A 23204-nucleotide genomic window follows, 5' to 3' on the forward strand; every position below is an offset into this window, starting at 1 on the left:
ATTACAATCGAAATGTTTCGAATTACATAAAAATATTTCGAATTGCAAATGGCATTCTGAAATTACAGTTAAAATGTTTCGAATTACATCTGATAAACGTTTAGAGTTTTTATGAATAAAACAGAGTTCTGAACTGTTGTAATAATAATATTATTTCTTTTTTATTTCTCTTACATTCCGGACAGCTCTTTAATTCTTAGCTTTGTGATCCACATGAATCATCCAGTGTAGTATGAGGTTGATAACCTCTGTCTAACCTTAGAATAATATAATTTGTCCTCTTTATTGTTATTACAATTTTGAGTATAGATTAATTACATTTTAGATCGTTATCTCTGGATATTATTTTGAAAATGCATTGTAATTAAATTTATTTCAATGACTTGTCTTAAATTTGAAAAAACATTTTATTTCTGTTTTTATTAAAATGATACTTCCAGTGAATAACAATTTCCTTCCTTCTCAGAAAATATGAGGGGAATAATCGAATGAACACGTTGCAAATTTGTTGTCTTATCACTGTTTTCCTTACAATGACCAGGCAATTATTAAACACCGTACTCACTGATCTATATTGCATTATAGTTAAATATATACAGTGTTGTGCATATCAAAAGCAACAAATCTAGGATTTTGCAGTAATTCAATTTTTGGATCCGTTACAATTTTTAAAAATGTAATATATTGTGGCCAGTTGTTCTTTATTATGTACAGAGAGCTTCCAACAAGTTGTTTTTGTACCTTGTCGTTGGATGGGATAACAACAACAATAATATTGGCTGATCCTCGAGATCGGGGATTGCAAAACAAAAGCAACAATAGAATATTATTAAAAATTGTAGTGTCATCGGTGTTATTTAACTGTACTTTTGACTTAAATTTGCCTTTTGGGTCATGGTAGTGTCATTTTAGAAAGGATTTGCATTTGTTATCCTAACAGGGTTGCCACTTTCTACCACTTTTCCCATGGTCTGGGGAAAATCTCATAATACCCTCAAATCAAAATTTTTTCCCCTCATATAAACATTTAAATTTTAAAATATTCATTCGGAAAGTGGATTAATATCAACCGTTCTTTTGTTTGCCGCATAATAAAAAGTTAAAAAATCAAATATTGGTAAACACAATACATCCTTGTGTAAACCGCTCAAGTCCATCGGCACATTTTGGCGGAAAGCGTTGGGGAAACTTTAAAAATAACGCTAATAGGAACTTGCAAGAATTAGTTGGGGCTCTTATTTCCGATATATGACCTAGAGTACTTCGCAGAAGAAGTTTTGAAAACAATTTGAAAAGTTATACACTGGCCAAGAAACCATTGACATACCCAAAGTAAGACAATTTATGAAACACTGGTAGAAAATGCAATGTTTTATATGGTTTAAGCGACCCAATAAGATTTTTTTTATTTTATTTTCAATAATTTATATTAAAAATAAGATTTAATACCAAAAATTATAAAAAACCTGTATGATTTAGCCATATAAGGATATTTTACTCACTGTTGGTTGAAACTATGGGTTCTTGACCGTTGTGTTGTTTGAGTTGGGAGCTGTATAACTTCTCAAATTGGTTTCAAAACTTCCTCTGCGAAGTACTCTGGGCCATGTATCGGAAATAAGAGCCCCAACTAATACTTGGGTGTTTCTATTCGCATTATTTTTAAAGTTTCTCCAACGTTTCTAGCCACAATGTGCCAATGGCCTCAAGGGGTTTACACCAGGATGTATCGTATTTACCACTATTCGGTTGTTTAACTTTTTTATTATGCGGCAAACAAAAGAACGGTTGATATTAATCCACTTTCCGAATGAACATTTTAAAATTTAGATGTTTATATGAGGGAAACAATTTTTGATTTGAGGGTATTATGAGATTTTCCCCAGACCATGGGAAAAGTGGTAGAAAGTGGCAACCCTGTTAGGATAACAAATGCAAATCCTTTCTAAAATGACACTACCATGCCCCAAAAGGCAAATTTAAGTCAAAAGTACAGTTAAATAACACCGATGACACTACAATTTTTAATAATATTCTATTGTTGCTTTTGTGTTGCAATCCCCGTTCTCGAGGATCAGCCAATATTATTGTTGTTGTTATCCCATCCAACGACAAAGTACAAAAACAACTTGTTGGAAGCTCTCTGTACATAATAAAGAACAACTGGCCACAATATATTACATTTTTAAAAATTGTAACGGATCCAAAAATTGAATTACTGCAAAATCCTAGATTTGTTGCTTTTGATATGCACAACACTGTATGTAAATAAATAAATATAGAGACGGAATCCACTAATTATTGTCGTTGAACTTTTATTGTCTGTTGTTTTCTTCTTTTTTGTAATACAGATCTTTCGATGGTGTGGAGATAGGGAACACGATAGGGAACACGATTGAGAAATTGTTGATTTGGGATTTCGTGATTTTCAAATCTAGAAATTATTGCATGTTATATGTGAATTATATTTATATTTCTAATTTACATATACATATTTCCAATAGCCATCGATATTCCTAATCAATCTACACTTGTGTATAACAGCAGTATCTAACACCCGGCGTGACGTAGAAAAATACCTTTCTACCACAATAACGCTCTTTGAGCGTCCGTATTACCTATATACGTTATGACCAAAATCCTATTTAAAATAAAGAATATCAATAAAAGCCTATATTTTTTGGAACATTGAGACATGCTACCTCTATTATTTTCTGTCTGCCATTATGGCTTAAGTCTTTATAATTTCTTGAAAATTATCTTTGATTATTTAAAATAAAGATGTGGTGGACTATCAAATTGGCGCTTGTGCCAATTAGCTCAACGTGTATTGTGCTCCTTTGGCATTGTGTTTCGTTTCATTTTTTCCGACGACGTCATCGAAAAACTGCATGTCTTACAATGTTCTGTTATGTTCACTGCGAACATAATATATCACACATTTGAAGAACAATGGCCTTCTCGTGGTTGCCGTTTTGGTGTTTTATTCTGTCACATCATCATGAATTTATGGTAGATTTTTTAATTTCATTTTCAAAATCTTTCTAAAATGCATATATGCATACGTCGTTCGTACATACTTAATGATGTGGTGTAATAGATATGAAATGGACGCGACACCACAACACACTCTTCCGAGTTTTATTTCATCTAGACACATTGGCATTGAATTACATGCATATTCACAACTGCCTGAGATTGCACATTTTTTTTTGGTCGTTTACGCTTCTTAGCTTCTTTTTCGTCTAGCTATATGATTTATAATGTGAAATTTTGAATGCGCGTGCGATTACTCGTGTTGCAGGTTTCCCAAAGCTTCTTCTTTGTGGTGATTTTTAATGTTTTCTTCATGTCTTTATTGAAACAACTGCAGCAAATGTTTATTGTTAGATTTATATGTAATCTTTTTTTGTGATTTTGAATATTTTCTAATGATTTGTTTTTTCACTTTTTTACAGATAAAATGTGCGATCAAATCAGTGACGCCATTTTGGATGCCCACTTAAAACAAGATCCCGATGCCAAAGTTGCTTGTGGTAATTATAATTTATTTTTACAGTCATGATCATTTTTTTTAATAATATTTTTTATATTCTAACACACAATATAGCTAGAATTTAATTTAAACTTTTCTCAAAAAATGATTTCGAACAAAATTCTCCAGTTATGAAATATGAACAATTTAATCTTCAGATAGATTTGCCATATTCTCTTCGAAATCAGCCCATTGAAGACACAATACAATTGTCCTGATACACCTAATCATTCAATTTTGTACACTTCTACTGAAGCGTTTAATGTTGCACGAATCGATATGGGTTTGTCCCCAAAAGAGTGGCTTTCTAATTCACCTAATATAAAAATAAAAAAGGCTTTCGGAAGGCAAAATGCTTTTGCGATGTACTAGAGAGTTCTTAATTATTTTCTTGGCTACAATTTTTGTCTTCAAGTCAAAATCGTGAGGCTCGATTTTTACCGTAGACATATGGTCTAGTGGGCTTTTTCCATTACAATACTAGGAATCAGAAACGCGAAGCGCTCATTAAGGTTATTAAATCGCCTCGGCCTAATGTTAAAACAGTGAGCTTTCTATTACTGTGCTCGAGTAGATTGATAAACATGCCTTCAGACCACTTTTTATACCATCAGCCTTTACACATCGTGTGTCACATCGAAATAATAGTTTTAGACCTCATTTATGTTTGGACCAAATCCGTTTCAGACAATTTGGAATCGATTAACCATGTCCGTCCGTCTGTCTGGCTCGCACAATAACTCTCGAACGGATCAACCGATTCGGTTTAAAATTTGGCCCTCGTAATATTTTGTTTCAAACTACGTTTAAGATCGATAAATGGTGTGCACTATAACACCCCAGCAAAATGTTTGCCTCCAAAGATGCAGTTAAATGATATGTACAAGTGATCTGGATGTGCATCAAATTATGCATTTTCACTGATGATTTTTACAAGAGCGTGACTACTGAAAGATGCACTCCAAAGCACTGCATTTTAACTAACCCTTTGGCACTGCATTTTAACTGACCCTTTGGCATTGCATTTTAACTAACCCTTTTGCACTGCATTTTAACTGACCCTCTGGCACTGCATTTTAACTGTCCCTTTGGCATTGCATTTTAACTAACCCTTTGGGGTAGAATAGGAGGCAGTCCAAAGCACGTGTTTGGTACAGGCATTCTGCGGAAATTGTGCAAGCCATTACAAAATATGCCAGAACAAATAAAATGCATTTATTATTTGTGCAAAACAAAAATATTAACAACTTTATTACATTAACACAAATGATGAAAATTCTCCATTGAATTCAATCGCAAACATGCGTGTTTCCTCCGCTTGCATTTGTTCCAAGCTGAACTGTTTTTGCTTCATTTGCTAAATGGGTTGTCTTCCCATCACCAGTTAAGATTTCGACACGTACTCCAACAGCACTCCATTCGGAAATTTTCTTCTGGTGAGTTGCCGGAAAAATGTTCACAAATTAAATATTAATTATTATTTAGTTTGTATTAACAAATGTTTGGACATGTTAACACGATTATCTCTTTTTGGAAAATGAAAGCCGCTGCCTGTAGAGATGTACAATCTGATTTATGTACATATAGGGATCTCTAACAACTGCTAATAAAATGTAGCGAACGGAGTGCCTTTTTCACGACTCCGTTTGGACTGCATCCGGATGCTGTTAAATTGTGAGGAATTGGAGTGCCTTTTTCACGACTCCGTTGAACTGCATCCGGATGTTGTTAAAATGTGACAAGTGGATGTGATTCTTTGGATTGCATCCAAATGCGGTTAAAATGTGAGGATTGGAGTGCCTTTTTCACGACTCCGTTTGAACGGCATCAAAACATGCCGTGATAGAAGCAGTCTAAATTGCACTACTTCCAATTTATTTTGCTGGGACTATAACAGTAACAAAGTTGGTCCATATCTAGCACATCGCAAAATTTCTACCAGACATAGGTGAGTTTCCAATATGGACTCCATCGGTCCACTCCTTCGCGCACCTCCCAGACAAAATTTGTGAAAAGTGCAGTTTAAAACCTCCTCTCGAATTGTTTTGATTTGAGTGTCCGATGGTACAAGTTTTTTGAGGGGCAAGTCCATATGTCCTTAGAAAATCTTTAAAAACTCTTTGGGGCGGCCACTATATGTTGTGGCTGGTGAGCACGACAACTATCGAACTGGATTGTTCCAGTCTTAGCATGTCGTAATATTTCTGCAAATTTTAGACAAAGTTCGAAAATGGTACTTATCGGTCCTGTACCTCCCCAAATACTGTTCGAATATATTCCCTAACATGGTAAGCGCGATGTCTCATAAACGGAATATATGATTTGATCCATACTTTCGATCTCATAATATTTTGTCCAAACTTAGTTTAAGTGCGAAAATGGGTCATATCGGTCCACAAATTTTAGACAAACTTCGAAGATGGTACTTATCGGTCATGTACCTCCCAAATACTGTTCCAATATATTCGCTAACATGGTAAGCGCGATGTCTCATAAACGGAACATATGATTTGGTCCATACTTTCGATCTCGTAATATTTTGTCCAAACTTGGTTTATGTTCGAAAATGGGTCATATCGGTCCACTCCCACACAAAAGGTCAACAATTTTTTTTAAGTGCAGTTTAAGGTCTGTTCTAGGACCCTTCGAAATTTTTACCAAAGGTACTCCTTGTGGTCCTGTTTACAGCGATATTATGTTTTTCGTGGGCAAGTCCTTGCTTCCTGATATAATGGCCTAAAGGCATTTAATTATACGGTGACTTACTGAAATGACTAGTGGGCGCGATATCGAAATGACTCCCAAAATATGCCCACTCCCCAAATGGATTATGTCAGTCCTTCCCTTTAGGTACCCAGCAAAAAGTTTGCCTCCAAAGAGGCAGTTAAATGATATGTACAAGTGATCTGGAAGTGCATCAAATTATGCATTTTCACTCATGATTTTTACAAGAGCGTGACTACTGAAAGAGGCACTCCAATGCACTGCATTTTAACTGACCCGTTGGCACTGCATTTTAACTGATCCTCTGGCACTGCATTTTAACTGACCCTTTGGCATTGCATTTTAACTAACCCTTTGGGGTAGAATAGGATGCAGTCCAAAGCACGTGTTTTTGTGCAAGCCATTACAAAATATCCCAGAACAAATAAAATGCATTTATTATTTGTGGAGAACAAAAATATTAAGAACTTTATTACATTAACACAAATTATGAAAATTCTCCATTGAATTCAATCGCAAACATGCGTGTTTCCTCCACTCTCTATTTAATCCAAGCTGAATTGTTTATGCTTCATCTGCTATTTGGGTCTTGCCATCACCAGTTAAGATTTCGACATGTACTCCAACAGCACTCCATTGGGAAATTTTCTTCTCGTGAGTTACCGGAAAAATGTTCACAAATTAAATATTTTGTAGTTTGTATTACCAAATTTTTGGAAATTTTAACACGCTTATTTCTTTTTATAAAATGTATGCCGCTGCCTGTAGAGATGTATACACTGATTTATGAACGTGTAGGGATCTCTAAGAACTGCTAATAAAATGTAGTGAACGGAGTGCCTTCTTCACGACTCCGTTTGGACTGCATCCAGATGCTGTTAAATTGTGAGGAATTGGAGTGCCTTTTTCACGACTCCGTTGAACTGCATCCGGATGTTGTTAAAATGTGACAATTGGATGTGATTCTTTGGATTGCATCCAAATGCGGTTAAAATGTGAGGACTGGAGTGCCTTTTTCACGACTTCGTTTGAACTGCATCAAAACATGCCGTGAAAGAACTAGTCCACATTGCACTACTTCCAATTTATTTTGCTGGGTACCTAATCCGTCACGCCTTTGGGCGCGATCTGGAAGTTCATATGTCAAAAATTCTGAAAACCCTCTAAATACATAATTTTTAAAGAGAAAAAGAGTTTCAATTCACACAGGCTGAGGGAATATCTCTGTCGGCAAAATCGACTTATGCTTTTTTACTTAGTAAGGTTTTCCGACCACACACTCATATCCTTCCAGACACTAGCTCCTTTGTTGGGTTTCTCAATCGCCCACTGCTCACTTTTACAGGTCTTTTGCTTCTGCTCGTTTGCTAACCTTTGGGATCGCATTATATCACAAACACATTCGCAATTGTTTTTGGAATAGTCTTTGGTTTTAAAGCAACATGACGTTCCTAACACATAACATTTTTGAAGGGTTTATTGGAATCCCCTTTTGCTTCCTTGTTGTTGTTGTTTCTGTAGCAACACAAATATGTACTGACTTGGCAATCGCTGACCGAAACATCTATGGTTTTGGGTCAATCCGGTACAGAGCCAACGGCATGTTGTTTACTTCAATAGCACTGTTTTTTGAAGGCCTTGGTTTGGTTTGGTTTGGTTATAGGACGCGCAGCTACCGTTGTTGGCAGCTACTTCACTCGGAGACCTTGAGGTCCATTGTGATCATCCTTAGAAAAGAGTTGAGTGTTGCGATAGGTCTATTGTAGAGTTTGAAGTGTTGGTTGTTCAGGTTGCGATGGTGATGTGTGCTGGTGTAAATGGTGGATGTTATGCGGTGGTTTGTCTATTGCTGATTCTGATGAGGTGGAGTTTTGGTTTTATGGATGTGATTAAGTTATGGATGTGGGTGTGTGTCTGCTGAAGTTGGAGATATGGATGTGATGAAGTTGTGGATGTGGGAATGTGGCTGCTGTAGTTGAAGATATGTTGATGTAGTTAAGAATGTGTTGATGCAGTGGAGATGATGTAGTATGGATATGGTTTAAAGCTGAGCCGGTTTCTATCCCCCTGTGTGAAGAAGAATAGAAGAGTGGTTGATTAATTTTGTTTGCCAAGCCAATTAAGATTTTTGGCAAATTGATATATGTAGATGGGATCTATGTCGGAAAAGAAAGTCAGAGTATTTATCTCATATCTAGTAGATGTTCGACCGTCTCTGTTTCTTCTGGGTCTTGACATAGTCTACAATAGTCTACACTATTGTTGTCCCATCTAGAAGTTAGGGACCTGACCAAGTTATGACCCGTAATGAGTCCTACAGTGGTCCTTATCCCTAACTTTTTAAGTGAGAAGAGAGAATTGGTTCTATATTGAGAGTAGCTAGGCCAGATTGCCTTGGATACCTTACAACCAGGTTCCCTGTGCCATCTTTACCCTGCCTTCTCAAGAAAGAAACCGCGAAGTTTCCGGATGTAGTAGCACTTTGGTGGTCTGATAGATTACTCAACTGGTAAGTCAGTCGACTGAGATCCACCCCTTGCTAGTTCATCCGCATGTTCGTTTCCCTCTATATCACTGTGACCTGGAAAAGGCCAACGATATCACGTACTTCAAGCAGAGCATTTTTGCAGTTAAGGATAGCTTTTGAGTTTATGGTCCACGACTTGAGGGCTCTTTGAACACTTGATAATTTGGACAGAAGTGCACTGTTCCCGAGAGCATGCCACCAGACAAGCCCACGATAGGTAAGAATAGGGAGGACCACCGTATCGTACAGCCAGTGTACGATCTTTGGTCTCAGACCCCAACTTTTAGGAATAGAGTGCCATAAAACCCCTCTTGACCCTATCTTCAGTGTTCCTTTTCCAATTAAGGCGTTGATCCAGGATAACACCAAGGTATTTGGTTTCCGATGAAAGTTTTAGGGCAACACCTTCCAGTTTTGGTAGCGGAAAATCGGGAATTTTGCGCTTCTTCGTGTAGAGTACGAGCTCAGTCTTCGTTGGATTCACACCCAGTCCATTGGCGTGAGCCCAGCGAGACAGCTGCACTAAAGCACGCTGCATGAGGTCTGTTATGGTCGGCAAGAATTGGCTGAAGGCCTTAGAAGCACCTGGCTAGAATTCCCTCACCAACTTTTGTAGTAATCATGTTTCTCATTGATAGATACACGTGAAAAATACAAAACACTACAAGAATGGAACGGAACGACTATATCCAATTAATCACACAAATCCATTGCCAGGGTTACTGCTCTTGCTCACATCCTACTTGGTTAGAAATCCAAATATATTTATACAGTCGAGCGTTCTTCATGAATTAGTACTGGCTGTTCAGACCTACCTACAATTATTCAGTTTATTCTAGATCGAATCTTGCAGTGATCCCTTAAACTTCTTATCATATTCGGCAACGTTGATTTTTTTATACTTAGCAGCTGTTAGTCCTTGGTTCACATTTTCGATTGTGCCTTGGTTCGTTGCAAAAAAAAAAAAAAAAAAATATGTTGGCTATCATCTCCGTGAATAACAAGTACAACGTTTTAAAGCAATGATAGGGGAGGTCTTTTGAGCCTATTACCTATCTCTGGGAGTGGAGATAAAAGGCCGTTTCCCACCAGTTCGTCGAAAAAAATCGTTTTAAGAGGTCCCATCCTGTTTTTACTTTTTTAATTTTGTTCAATCTTGGGCAACATGGATTTTTCATTTTCGTAACCAATCTGTGCCAATTTAATTCTTTAAGATTCCCCTATTGTGTAACCTACTCATGAGATGACAACTTAGTGTACACTAAATCCCATAATTGGAGGATACAAATAAACTATGTTGTTTATATTATGTTCAAATTACAGCGTACTTTGAAACTCTTCTCGCTATATTTCCAATTTGTTTAATGATTTCTCAAATTTTGCGCCTCTTTCAATTAAGATAAAGGAATGGATTAAGTTTCGAATTTAAAGCCTTTTTGGCGTCTGAAGTCGTCGTCTTATGCAAATAAACACATTGGCCACCGCCCTTTGCTAATCAAACAAATAGTTCTGTTCTTTTGAATTTTGTGTGTTATTAATACATTTTCGATCATGACAAAGCGTGTGCGCTACTTGAAATAAAATAAACATTCTGTTAATTGTTTCTGTTTTTTTTTCTTATAGAAACTGTTGCTAAAACCGGTATGATTTTGTTGTGCGGTGAAATTACCTCCAAAGCTGTGGTGGATTATCAAAAGGTTGTACGCGAAACAGTTAAACACATTGGCTACGATGATTCCTCAAAGGGTAAGTATTTTTAGATGAGAGGTAGAAACTCGTAGAAGAGACAAACGATTTCAATTTTATTTTTAATGGGGGTTTCGAAATGATAGGCATTTGAGGTCTTTTTTGTTATCCCTTTTTTGTTTAACCTATATTTATAATTTAAATTTCCCTTCCCCCCTAATTTTTGTACAATTATTAAGGCTTCGATTGGAAAACTTTAAATTTACTTGTTGCCCTCGAACAACAGTCTCCTGATATTGCCAATGGTGTCCATGTCAATCGTGATCAAGAAGATGTCGGCGCTGGTGATCAGGTATTGTTTTGGCTGAAATTCTCTACTATAGTACTTCATCAGTGTGTCTCTATTAAATAAGATTTGTTCGTTATGGCGCCTTCAAATTTCTCGAAATGTTTTTTTCGCTCTATTTATTTTTTATTTTTATTTGTTTTTTGTTACCATTCATGGTCGCCAATTCATTAATCTCTTACCTTCTTATTAAAAAAGAATGTTCATTATTTATTAAACAAAAACTAATCCATTAAACCACCAAATCTAAAAAATCTAATTGGGGAAAATAATTTTCATAATTTATTGCTCTTTCAGATGAATATAGAAACTTGATTATATTCAAAATCTTGTTAATAAATATGGAGAAATTATAGGAAAATTGAGCAATGTTTAGAAGGAACAGGCAAAATGTTAAGTTTTTGAACATAATAAAGTTAGGATAACTCAATTTTTAAATCCTCTGGAAATATAAGGAGTAATTTCGTAAAGTGTACTAAATATATATCTTTTAATCCAATTTCTCCTACTATATAATAATTTTTGTAAGTAGAAAATGGGTTATGTTCCTAAATAATAATAAACCACACCATAAGGTTCATGCGACAAGCGGCAGTGAGTCCAGAAATCCTACATTTTGCCACAAATACAATATTGAAATGGTAACGATTAGATTTACATAAAACTCTCGAACAAGGAGAGTGTGACTGCGAACCACAATCAAACCGCGGAGACAGAGGTAATATACACATTAAGCAGCACAGTTTAATAGCTGATCACATTAGGTCACTTGTGGAATGCCATAAACGTTTGGTACAAGAGGACTTACATTCTCATTGTACCATTCAGTCCTTGGTAACACTCAGTCCTACCCTACTTTTTTCTTGGATCAGAATATTTCTTCATAATCGTCTCTGGCAGAAGACTGCCCATACTTCATCACAACTTTGTTCAATTCAATTGTTTATTTTCTGAAAGTTTATCACGAACGTAATTTGTTCAACCACTTTCTATGAATCAGTTATCCCAATACCTCAGATCAAATAAGTGCGAGGAACTTCGTCAAAACACGGAATTGTCAACAAATTCAGTAGGTTGGTCGTTCAGCATAAGCAGGAAACCGACTAGAAACTTATGTTTTGCAACATCGGTATCAGAGAAAGTGATTTGTGGCGATATAGACCGTTCCTCCATAATCCAAAATAAGACACTTCCCCTTAACTGATAACAGTTACCAGTTTTTCATGTTATACGGTACGTCCTCCAGTTCGATTCACTGCCAATAAGAGTCAGCTTACTGCTTTTGGAAATCTTCTAATTGACTACTTATGTCGCAGTTAATGACAATGACTTCTTTGTAAAGAGTTGACTGTCCTAATTCTACACTCCTGTAAGCCTAAGACGATTACATTCGATTAGCTGATGCACGCACTGTGGCCGGCATCTCAATGTTCGTTACTTTCAGATCGGGGCTATTCCACACGTAGCATTATCATCCTACTTCAGTTCAAGACTAGCAAATAACCTACCATTGAGGAGACTTTAGTACCTCCAGTTGTAGACCCCTGCGACTATGCTTGCTTGTCGTCGCATTCTCCAAATTTTTGGCCTATATCTACCAACTGGGGGGACTGTGGGGACTCTTTCCTTGGACGTCCTACAATATCATCGGATGGACCGGCCCCAGAAGACCCCATACAGTTCGCCATCATTGACTGCAAGTGCGGTTTGGCTGAATTGGTGGGGCTTAACCCACATATGCCCAACGTCCTATATATAGAACACACAAAATTCTTGCTAATTTGATATGTTATGTTTATCAAAGTACCGTTTATTTTGGTGATATACTCAGTACACATCTGTAGCTCTTGGGATATTATGTGATTCCATTATTTTGAGCTACTATTTTTGAGTTTTGAGGTCTAGTTAATCGAAGTTGCCACCTATCGCTTAGTTTTTACAATGATTTGCGTTATGACCGATTAATTATTGGGTAGTTTTATAACGAAAACATACACGATGTGGAGCCTACTACGAAAAAACGTTAACTAGGTGCCGAAAAGATGTCTTTGGACTATATGTCAAACGTTTTGTGTCCCATAACTCCCAGTTATAAGATAAAACCCTGTGTCCAAAAGTGGCCTCAAAACCCACTTTTTTAAAAAAATTTTTAAAAAACATATAAACATACTGTTATTATTTCACATTTGCTTCTAAAATAATATAAAAATACTTTTAAAATGATCACGATCAAGCAATGGGCATATCTGGGTTAAAGTCGCATAAAAGTTCACCGCTATTGCAGACTTAAAGTTGCAGAAAAGGTTACCGCTATTGCAGACAACTAAATGTTCCTCCTACTGACTCTTGTACCTATAGGGCTTGGTTTCGCTCGGCCCACCAACTGTTTTAAGCCAGATGAGAAACTTGGGAGCTGGAAATCGGATTTTGAGCCGTTCGGTGGTATTTTTGATATCTTAGATTTTGAATCCCTTATAAGGACTTACTCTTCCGAACCTCATCTTATTTTCATCCACGGTATCCGTTTAGATGACTCTCCTCAGAAGAAGAACGCCAAGAGATGTATCTCATGAGGTCTTTTACCTCTGATGAACGTATCGGCTTCATGAGATTCATCCGTTGGTGCTGTCGCTCGTTAATTAGATGAGCAGGCATGTCGCCGAGCCATGGTTCTCTTAGGGGACGAATGGGCATCCTCAGATGATCTAGGCCTTTTCACACATTGCTGTTGCGAGAAATATTTAGATTCTCAGGTTGTTCCTAGTCCCATAAAGGAAAATGTCCCAACAACCTGCCTATTCACGTGATTTTATGATATGGTACTCTTACCAAGGGGTTATGCGACCCCGACTCAGACGGAGCTACAACTGCTAGTTACGGCTTGGTTGGAGTTTTCACAATTTTCAGCTTTGCGGGTTCCACCATTCTAACAGCATTTTGATTTTTTCTTTTTGAGATTTCCTTCGTGTTTCGCGGCCACGGACAGACTCACTTTCTGTCAATATCCACGAGTCAGGTAATATTACCTTCCAATAAGTAGGTTGCAGGTTTGGAAAGAGAATTATACTGGGTATATGAGGGTACAAATCTCACAAACCCAAGCATTCAACTCAATTCCCCTAAAAATCTTTCTCAGTCATCATATTAGGATCCCTATCGATGAAACTATAAAAATAATCATAGAATAGTCGCCAGGTCCCTTTATGATTCTTCTAGCCACTATTGAGGCGGTGGATGAAACAGGAGAGTTCTGTTTTCCACCTGGAGAGTTTGGGAATCGTATCGGCCGGTGCCAACGTCAGCTCTCAATGCAGGGGTTTGTTGTCAGTCTCTTGTGATACTTTTGTACCTGTAGCATCTGAGGACAATGTTTGCCAGCCGGACTACGTTAGCTAACTACAATAGTGTAAAAGACTGTATTAGCCTTCTAATAATAGAGTCTATAATATGTACCAAAATTGATCGATCGATTAAAGAGAGACGATGTTTCCATTGATGATCTACAATAGATATGAAATCATATAACACTGTGCAACATTTTTGAGACAATCGCGTGCAAACAACTTCTGTCTAGAATTTTATGAAAGTAGAGGACCAATAGGCAAAAACCATATTTGGGTTTTGTTTTTTTAAATCGGGTTCGGTTTTTATGGCCTCATCTAAACATGGTTAAAGATCGAATTTTTAAAAGAAATCGGGGCTGTATCTCTGAAACCAATACGAATCTTGTTTTGACATCTGCAGCAAACTTGTAGATAAGAGCAAGAAGAAAATATTTGGAGGAATAGTGAACTCGAAAATCTGCATTTATTGCCTCAAATTTTTAATATATCTACAAATTCTATAATTTGTGTATATTTCACAGCGTATCTCCCAAAATGTTAAATTGTTCTTAGTGTTACATTTTGCGAAAATATTCTCTGGAATGTAATACACAACTCTTCAGAACATTATATTGTTGTTAAATGCCTCTATCGCCATGTTTATAGCAAATTTTGCAACAACAATTTGGTAAATATTTCAATAATTCATTGAAATCCCCAACATAAGAATAAACAGCCTGTGTAAACATTGTTTGAAATAAGTTTTGTAAAAGGTATGTTATGAAATACCCCTTAAACAACGTGAAATAACCATTTTAGAGTTTCAGAATATTCTGAAGAATTGATGGTCACATTATTTGGAAAATTTTTGGAATGGTTACCTGTTTCAACTCCCAACAGTTTAGTTGTTAGTGACCAGAATTTCAGAAATTATGTAAACTTTTCTATATTTTAACGAGTTTGATGAGCTAGATGCAGCTTTTCCTAGTTCATCTGTTTGACACATTTCTACTACTTTAGGGCTACAATATTGCTGAAGACTGCAAAGCAAAATTCTTATTAGTTTCGGAGATAAAAGTCTGATCACTAGAAAAAAGGCTCATTTCAGGCCGGTTTAAATGAGGTCATAAAATCTAAACCCGATCTAAGAACACAAAACCCAATTAAGGTTTTTGTAGTCTCAATATGTACTTTCAGAAAATACCAATTAGAAGTTGTTTGCATTTCCAGTGTTGCACAGTGTAATGGAAATGATTCCATGGATTACTAAGAGGCATTGCTCAATTTTTTTTTGCTTAGCTTATCCTTTGTTCCTTTCAATAGGTATTTTTATTTTTCTAGAAATAAACAAGTCGATTTTCAATATTATTTATCATCCATTCATGCACGTCAAAGCGGGTTTCTCTAAAATCATGTAGGGGCAATTCAACCATAACCAGTGTTTCAAACTGGTTTCAACGTTGGTTTTTATGTCTGTCGTCCTCTTGCAATGTTTATGTTTGTGTTTGTCCAATTTTGGGATATGCAGTAGAACTCCGATAATTAATGTAAATTAAATTTAGAAATCTCAATAATTCGAAAAATGTTGATTCATTCAAAAATGTTTTTATTTTTTATTTTCTTAACATTGGTATTCGAAAAAATTACGGAATTCCTTGTCATTAAGAATTATCGGGGTTCTACTGTAACTAATGTTTGTGGGTTATTCTGAACGTAAATTCATCGTGAGTTTTCTCACTTTCTCATTTAAGTTGAAACGCGGAAATACAAAACTTACGGGGTATTTTCGTTCAGAATAACCGCCGTTGTGTTTGTTTTATTCTGGGTTATTTAAAACTTTTTAAAGAATTTTACAGGAGAACAGGAAGATATTTTATGATATAATATTTTTATATTTTTTATGTTATATAATATAATGGTGTGCATTTCTTTCTTTTTTAATAATTCAAATAATAATAAAAAAACATTCAATAATGGCAACAACAACAGGTTTCGATTATAAGACATGCAACGTTTTGTTAGCCTTGGACCAGCAATCACCGGAAATTGCCGCTGGAGTGCACGTAAATCGCGCTGAAGAAGAAATCGGTGCCGGAGATCAGGTGTGCCTTTCATAAAAATATCCAAAATTAAAAATAGACGTTTGCGCTATCCTTTTTTCACGTCTTTGTACAAAAAGAATCTTTTTATTTTTCACTGTTTGTAACTGACTTTTTATTAGTTAATAATTATTTTTTCTTTACTAGGCCCGCTTTTAGCAGCTAGCCTTATATCTGTCTTAATAATATTTGGTTGTTGAATACACCTTTTTTACATTTTCCTAACTCAAATTTATTTTTTCTTTTGCAAGAGCACACACACATTTTCACTGTTATCACTCATTAAAAAACCAAAAATGGCTTGTTATTTCTGATAAAAACCAATTGGATCTAAATGAGTTGTATTACTGTTATCAAAATTCCCATGAAAATAACAAGTTGTCATTTATTTAAAAAAAACTTAACATTTGCACTTTTGGTGTTTGTGATATTAGCTTAGTGATTTCTTTAAAATTTATTTTTCCAAAAAAATTTCCAAAATATATATCATGACAATATCTAGATAACATTGGTTTTTAATTGATTTCGTAAAATTCGTCGTTTGAACTGTAAACAACATATTTTAATTGAGGATAATGACAAGTCAAGATATTTGTAATCTGCGACTCAATTGAAGTTCAGTTGTTGCTGTTCGTAATCGGCCCACTCGTATAGTTTTTATGGTTTTTTAAGTTGTTTCGTAGAAAATTCAAAATTTAAAACAAATTACTCTACTAACCATTACTTATATCAACTAACATTTCATGGCTTTATTTCATTTATCTATTCATCCGCTTTTTTTGGCTTAACGTGCTTTTATTTGTATCTCTTTTTGTTTAACTAATCAATTTTGTAGTTAATAACCTTCTTGTAAGTTGTATTAACTTTTGTTGTGGAATCGATTTGATATCATAAACAGAATTGAATGACATATCTTAAAAAAGATTACCATTGCGTTTGAGTCTAAATTCTAGGAGAATTTAAATCTCGTAAAGAAATAATAAAATTGAAATAAATTAAAAAAACATAGAAATTGATGTTATACTAATTTTGGTTTGTTAACTCAACATTCTGTTGTAGGAGTCAATCCGATTCCCCAACAACCACTTTTATTGGATTTGTGTTATTATTTCCTTAATGTTTTTTTTTTAATCCACAGTTGATTTCGACCTTATTAACATTTTCTTATTTCTTTCCCATAAACAAAGGGTATTATGTTCGGCTATGCCACCGATGAAACCGAAGAATGCATGCCCTTGACTGTTGTATTGGCCCACAAATTGAATGAAAAAATTGCCGAATTACGCCGTTCCGGTGACTTCTGGTGGGCACGTCCCGATTCTAAGACACAGGTAAGCAAATAAAAAAAATTTAGAAAAATGTAAAAGCTTTATTTTCGCGATTAGGATTTCGAAAAGATTAAATATACATTTCACTTGATTTAGCACGACATCATTCAGAACTTAATTATCTAGGCAAAATGTTCCTATACTTAACGATACTCTCATAATGAAGGGTCATTAGTAATTCTACCGACATTGGAATAAAGCATTGTTGCCGCCTGAGAGCCTCAGGGCGTATAAAGTTTTGTTGGCAATTTATTTATTTATTTATTCTTCAGTAATATCAAAGCCTTCATGGCCAAAAAATATATTACATAGCATATAAACCTGAAATCATAAATTTAACATGTTCCTATTGTTGGCTCCCCAGCCTTTATTTACCTCAAGCTACTCGATTAAATGTACAATATGAAGGTCCATTGGCAGAAACATTACCATCAAATCATAATGTAAATTAGAGTCATTAAAACATACACAAACAAGTTCTAGTTCACAATTCTACGAGTGAAATGCCTTATAAGTTTCAAACGAAACGCATTGTTAGAGTGTGAGAAGATTCGTAGTTCAACAGGCAAAAAGTTCCAGCATCTAGCAACTCGGACAAGGAAACAATTCTCAAATAAAGAATTATGTATAAGCGGTATTCTTATCTGGATATTTCTTCTGAAGCGCGAAAAAACGAAAAGGTTACGCAAATGCTTAGGGAAACCAGTTTTAATAACTTTATAAAAGTGCAGTAAATTGCGCAAATTAATATAATTTTGGAACGAACAACCTAAAAAACTTTTTACAAAACTGGAAATATGGTCACGTATTCGAATATTGTACACAAATCTGACAATCATATTCATAATTAGTTGTAATTTCGTAATGTTATACTCAGGTGTGCCAGATACAACTTCCAGGGCATATAAAAGATGTGGCATTAAAAGAGCATGAGCCATTCTGACTTTAACCCACCTCGGTAAAAACATGCTCACAGAATACAACTTGCGTAGAATATAGTATATTTTAGATTGAACGAAATCAATGTGAGAGTCAAAGCTTAGCCTGTTATCTAACATTACTCCTAAGCATTTATACTTATCAAGTATATCAACAGCACATTGACCAATAAAAATGTTGATACTAGGCAAATGAGTTCCAAACAGGATTGCCTTTGTCTTAGCTGGGTTAATATGAAGACCATTATCCACAGTCCAACTTAATGCCCTTCCCAAACACGTATTAATTTTTCTCTCTAGATCATTAGAATCATCACTACATGAATCAAACAAGAGGAATACATCGTCTGCAAATATATGCAATGAACATGAATTAAGATCCAAATATTCAAGCAAATCATTCATATAGATTATGAAAAGTAACGGCCCTAATACTGATCCTTGGGGAACTCCAGATGTTAATGATATAATGCTAGACGACGTGCCATTCAATTCAACAAACTGAGTTCGATCACAAACATATGACATTATCAATTTACATGCTGAAAAAGAAAAATTGAATTTTTCTTTAAGTTTATAGATCAGCAACTCGTAATGAATTGAATTGAATGCTTTTGACAGATCAAGAGATACCAACGCAGAAATTCGGTTTAAATTACTGTGACACCTAATAGATTCCGTTAAGTGTAAAAGCAATGATGTCGTGCTATGACCCGCACGAAAAGCATACTGTTCATTAATCAAATTACTACTAACTCTAGAAAGTATTTGGTTTTTCATTACATGTTCACATAATTTGGAAAGAACTGGAAGTATTGAAATTGGTCGCAAATCATCCGGATCACGAACATAGGAAACCTTGGGAATGGGCACAATTCGGGCAATTTTCCAAGCCAAAGGGAAAACAGACTTAGTTAAAATAGTATTGACCAAATCCAAAATAATGTTTGACACATAGGGAAAGATCAGTTTCAAAAAATTTACCGATATTTTGTCCACTCCCACCGAGTTGGATTTGATCTTACCTAGAGCAATAGCAATGTCATCAAGATTAATACACGAAAAAGAAAATGAATGGTCATTATCATTAAACGATTCCCAATTCCAATCAACATTATTGTTAAACAACGTGGTTGATGCAAAATAATTATTAACAGCGTCAGCACTAAGGTTATTCGGGACATCATCGTCTCCAACACACCCATGGCACCGAAGAACTCTCCATAAACTTTTAGAGTCTAACGTACGAAAACTCCTCATGTAATATTTACGCCTCTCCTTGCGAATTAAATTTTTGGCCTTATTGCGATATTTACAGAATATAGTCCAGTTATACTGCGTCCGGTCTTCCAAATAAGCTTTATATGACAACTCTCTTAAATTTTTGGCAATTAAGATGTTACTAGACTTCATCCAATCATCATCCTGCAACTTAACGCGTCTTCGAATCACAGGAACATTCATATACATGTCATCAATAAGTTTAGATAAAATTGAGCATTTATCATTAACATCATGAGTCAAATAGAAATTTGTATAGTCAAAATCCGACATACATTGAAAAACACCATTCCAATTAATATTTCTTAAATCATGAAACTCTAAAATATCTTCAGTCTTGTTAACATCAATGTCAAAACATGAAAAGATTAGTGCATGATGTGAAATGGAGGGACATTGCACTTGACTCGAATAATTAACCATTGCAATATTACTTAAAAGCATATAATCAATTAGAGATGAACTCCCGTGAGCCACATCAAAGTGAGTTGGCTTTGAGTTATGTAAAACACTTAAATTCAGTCTAAGACACGTAGAACGCATTATAGAAGCACGTGAAATATTAAATAAATCACAGTTAAAGTCTCCAACTACTATTATATTAGTGTAGCTCAAAAATAAGTCACGATGTACCTCTTCAAATTTAAAAATATCTCCCACAGGCGGTAAATAAGCGACACCAAACAGAATTTTAGTTGAACCAGAATAAAGTTCTATGAAAATTGACTCACATTTCCCAGCAACCGATGATTTAAAGACAAGTTTATGTTTGAGTGTTTTAAGTACATAAGCCCCAACGCCACCACCTCTGGAATACCTACGATCATTTCTATAAAATTTGTAGCCTGGCATATTCACGGCCGAAGTAGAAACTTCCGATTTCAACCACGTTTCTGAAACTCCTATAATATCAAAGAGCGACCCACAAAATATAGACTTCAAATCATTAAACTTAATGGAGTTAGTAGAGGGTCTCATACTTTGACAATTAATATGAGCTATATTAAGTTTACTGTCCAGGGGTTTCAGAATAGACTTAAAGTATCTGCTGCTGCCAACTGCAGGACCAAGATTCAAGTCAGAAGACATCAAATATTAAAGATATAAATAAAGTGGGGAACCAACTAACAATCAACATATTACAACAATAATTCATTAACATTCCAAATTACAGCTAATCAAATTTTGTTTAAAACAAATATTTGTATTTTTTATATAAAAATTGAGAGATTATGATAATATAAACATTACATAATTTAAGTCGGGTCACCGACATAAGCATACCCTACATCGCATGGTAGTATTTAATTGTTCAAATAAAAAGTGATGATAGTGTAATAAAAATGGAAAAATTTATACTATCGATTTCTGAATAAAGCAGGTACAGTAACATCCAAAAGTTGTAAATGGTAAACAGAGAGACGGACAGACGGACTTACCACCATGACGGTGTAGGGCAAAACCAAAAAAAAGGAAAACGATGTAGAATTTGGACCGTCTCAACAATTGATTTAATTCATAGGTACAGGCTAGTCCAAGGCAGAAGCTTCAGTGCTAAGAAGTAAGTTGTTACACTGCTCCAAGTTGCGAATATCACTCGTTCCGTCAGGGAAAACTAGTTTAGCTTTTAGATTATCTAAATTTAGTACTTTGAATTTAGTAATAATTTCCTTGCGAAGTAGTTTTCTACAGGTGGAATTTAATTTTGCAGCGGCTGGGGAATAATGGTCATTTAAGTACACACGTCTATTTATATCAGAACCTTGACCACTTAAAAGATCAGCAATTTGTAGATTACGTGTTCGAAAATATTCTTTCATAATAGCATCTCGAACGTGAACCGAATTAAATTTAATAAGAATCATACTGCGATTGTGCATGTAACAAGCATGACTTATTTCATTCCTGGACAACGTAATACCGTAAATTCCACCCAACTTCAAAGCAACATCAACAATATCAGTGATATTCCCGGGTAAACCGCTAACCAAAATGTCGCTTCTATTAAGTCTCCGGTGCAATATATTATTCTCAAATTCCAACGCCATTATCTTTGAAGAACAAGAAGAATTAAACTTATCAACACGCTCATTACATGTCTGAATGTCTTTTTTCATTTCACTCAAACAAGAGCTCATTTCCACTTTTATTTCATCCAGCGCCTTTTTTATCGTGGTTTGTTCTGTTTGATTTTGTTCAATAAAATCATCAAATTTCTTGTTCAGCGAGCGTACTTCATTAGCAACACCAGCTTGACCAGAATTGTTATTTAGGTTATTCTCACATTCTGCACAAATAAACAACGGCTTTTTTATTGCTTTAAGTGCATTAAGTTCACTTTCCGAAACATTTGCACAGGATGCATGGAACCACTTGGAACATAATCTGCATTTAAGGCTGCCACTTTTCCCAAGATTCTGCTTACAAATTTCACAAGTTAGTTTGGCAGTAGAAGGCATTCTCAAAATGTAAACAAACCAAACAACAGCAGACAACAGCAACAATGCATAAACAGTTATAGGAATATTTTGCAATTTCTTTTAGTTTTTCTTTCTTGTAATTACAACAACGCAGCCTTTAAGAAGTCTTTTCAGCTACAAAATTAAACCAAGTTTAACATTCAATTTATTGATTATTTTCAAAAATCTTCATTTGTTGAAAACTCAGTCCATCAAAATGTATACGTTCTGCCAAATTTATTGATCAAATACAGATTAAAGCGCGAAAATTAAGACAATTTGATTAGCTGCAATTTTACACACGTCTATTCAGGCATAGCGTTGCCAGATTCGCAATTCCATACCAAATATGCCACAAACTTCACTATTACATAGCTATTGGAGATGAAAAATTAATACGTTATAGAGAAACTTCCTTATAAATATATTCAAAAAGTCTTCTGTCTACTGGATAATACCTTAAAAGGTGCTCCGTTTACTGTAGAAGACCTTACTGTAGGGAAGACCTTAAGTAAAGCCTTCTGTCTACTAGAGAATATCTTAAAAGTTCTTCTGACTACTAGAGAATAACTTAAGAGGTCCTTTATCTGATATAGAAGACCTTAAAAGGTCTTCTGTCCACTATAGACGACCTTAAAAGGTCATCTGTCTACTAAAGAATACCTTAAAAGATCTTTTGTCTACTGGAGAATACCTTAAAAGTTGTTCTTTCTACTGTAGAAACCTCAAAAGGTCTTCTGTTTGATAGAGAAGATCTTAAAATGTCTTCTATCTACTGTAGAGAATACCTTAAACAAATCTTTTGTCTACTAGAGAATACCTTAAAAGTTGTTCTGCCTACTGCAGAAACCTTAAAAGGTCTTCTGTCTACTGGAGAATAACTTAAAATGTGTTTTATCTGCTAGAGAAGACCTTAAAAGGTCTTCTGTCTACTGGAGAATTACTTGAAATGTATTCT

General features: G+C 35.2%; 1 protein-coding gene across 19 annotated transcripts in view; it reads left to right on the forward strand.

The window, feature by feature from the left end:
* Sam-S (S-adenosylmethionine Synthetase) overlaps positions 1-23204 on the forward strand; it is a 48070-nt gene that overhangs the window by 20901 nt on the left and 3965 nt on the right. For 10 of the 19 annotated variants that reach the window (XR_012410502.1, XR_012410501.1, XR_012410503.1 and 7 more), the window contains exons 3-6: positions 3459-3536; positions 10410-10532; positions 16131-16243; positions 17428-17571. Coding sequence is in view for 14 of the 19 variants with exons in the window: in XM_073969849.1 (XP_073825950.1) it covers positions 3459-3536; positions 10410-10532; positions 16131-16243; positions 17428-17571 (458 nt within the window). In the remaining 5 variants the exon portion in view is untranslated. Of the gene's footprint in view, positions 1-3458; positions 3537-10409; positions 10533-10711; positions 10825-16130; positions 16244-17427; positions 17572-23204 lie in introns of all 19 variants that reach the window. The other 9 variants (XR_012410505.1, XR_012410504.1, XM_073969852.1 and 6 more) reach the window with 1 other exon arrangement.

This window comes from Musca autumnalis, unplaced genomic scaffold, assembly GCF_047663935.1.
Source record: "Musca autumnalis isolate F117 unplaced genomic scaffold, ASM4766393v1 scaffold_2, whole genome shotgun sequence".
In the NCBI taxonomy this organism is placed as follows: Eukaryota; Metazoa; Arthropoda; class Insecta; order Diptera; family Muscidae; genus Musca; species Musca autumnalis.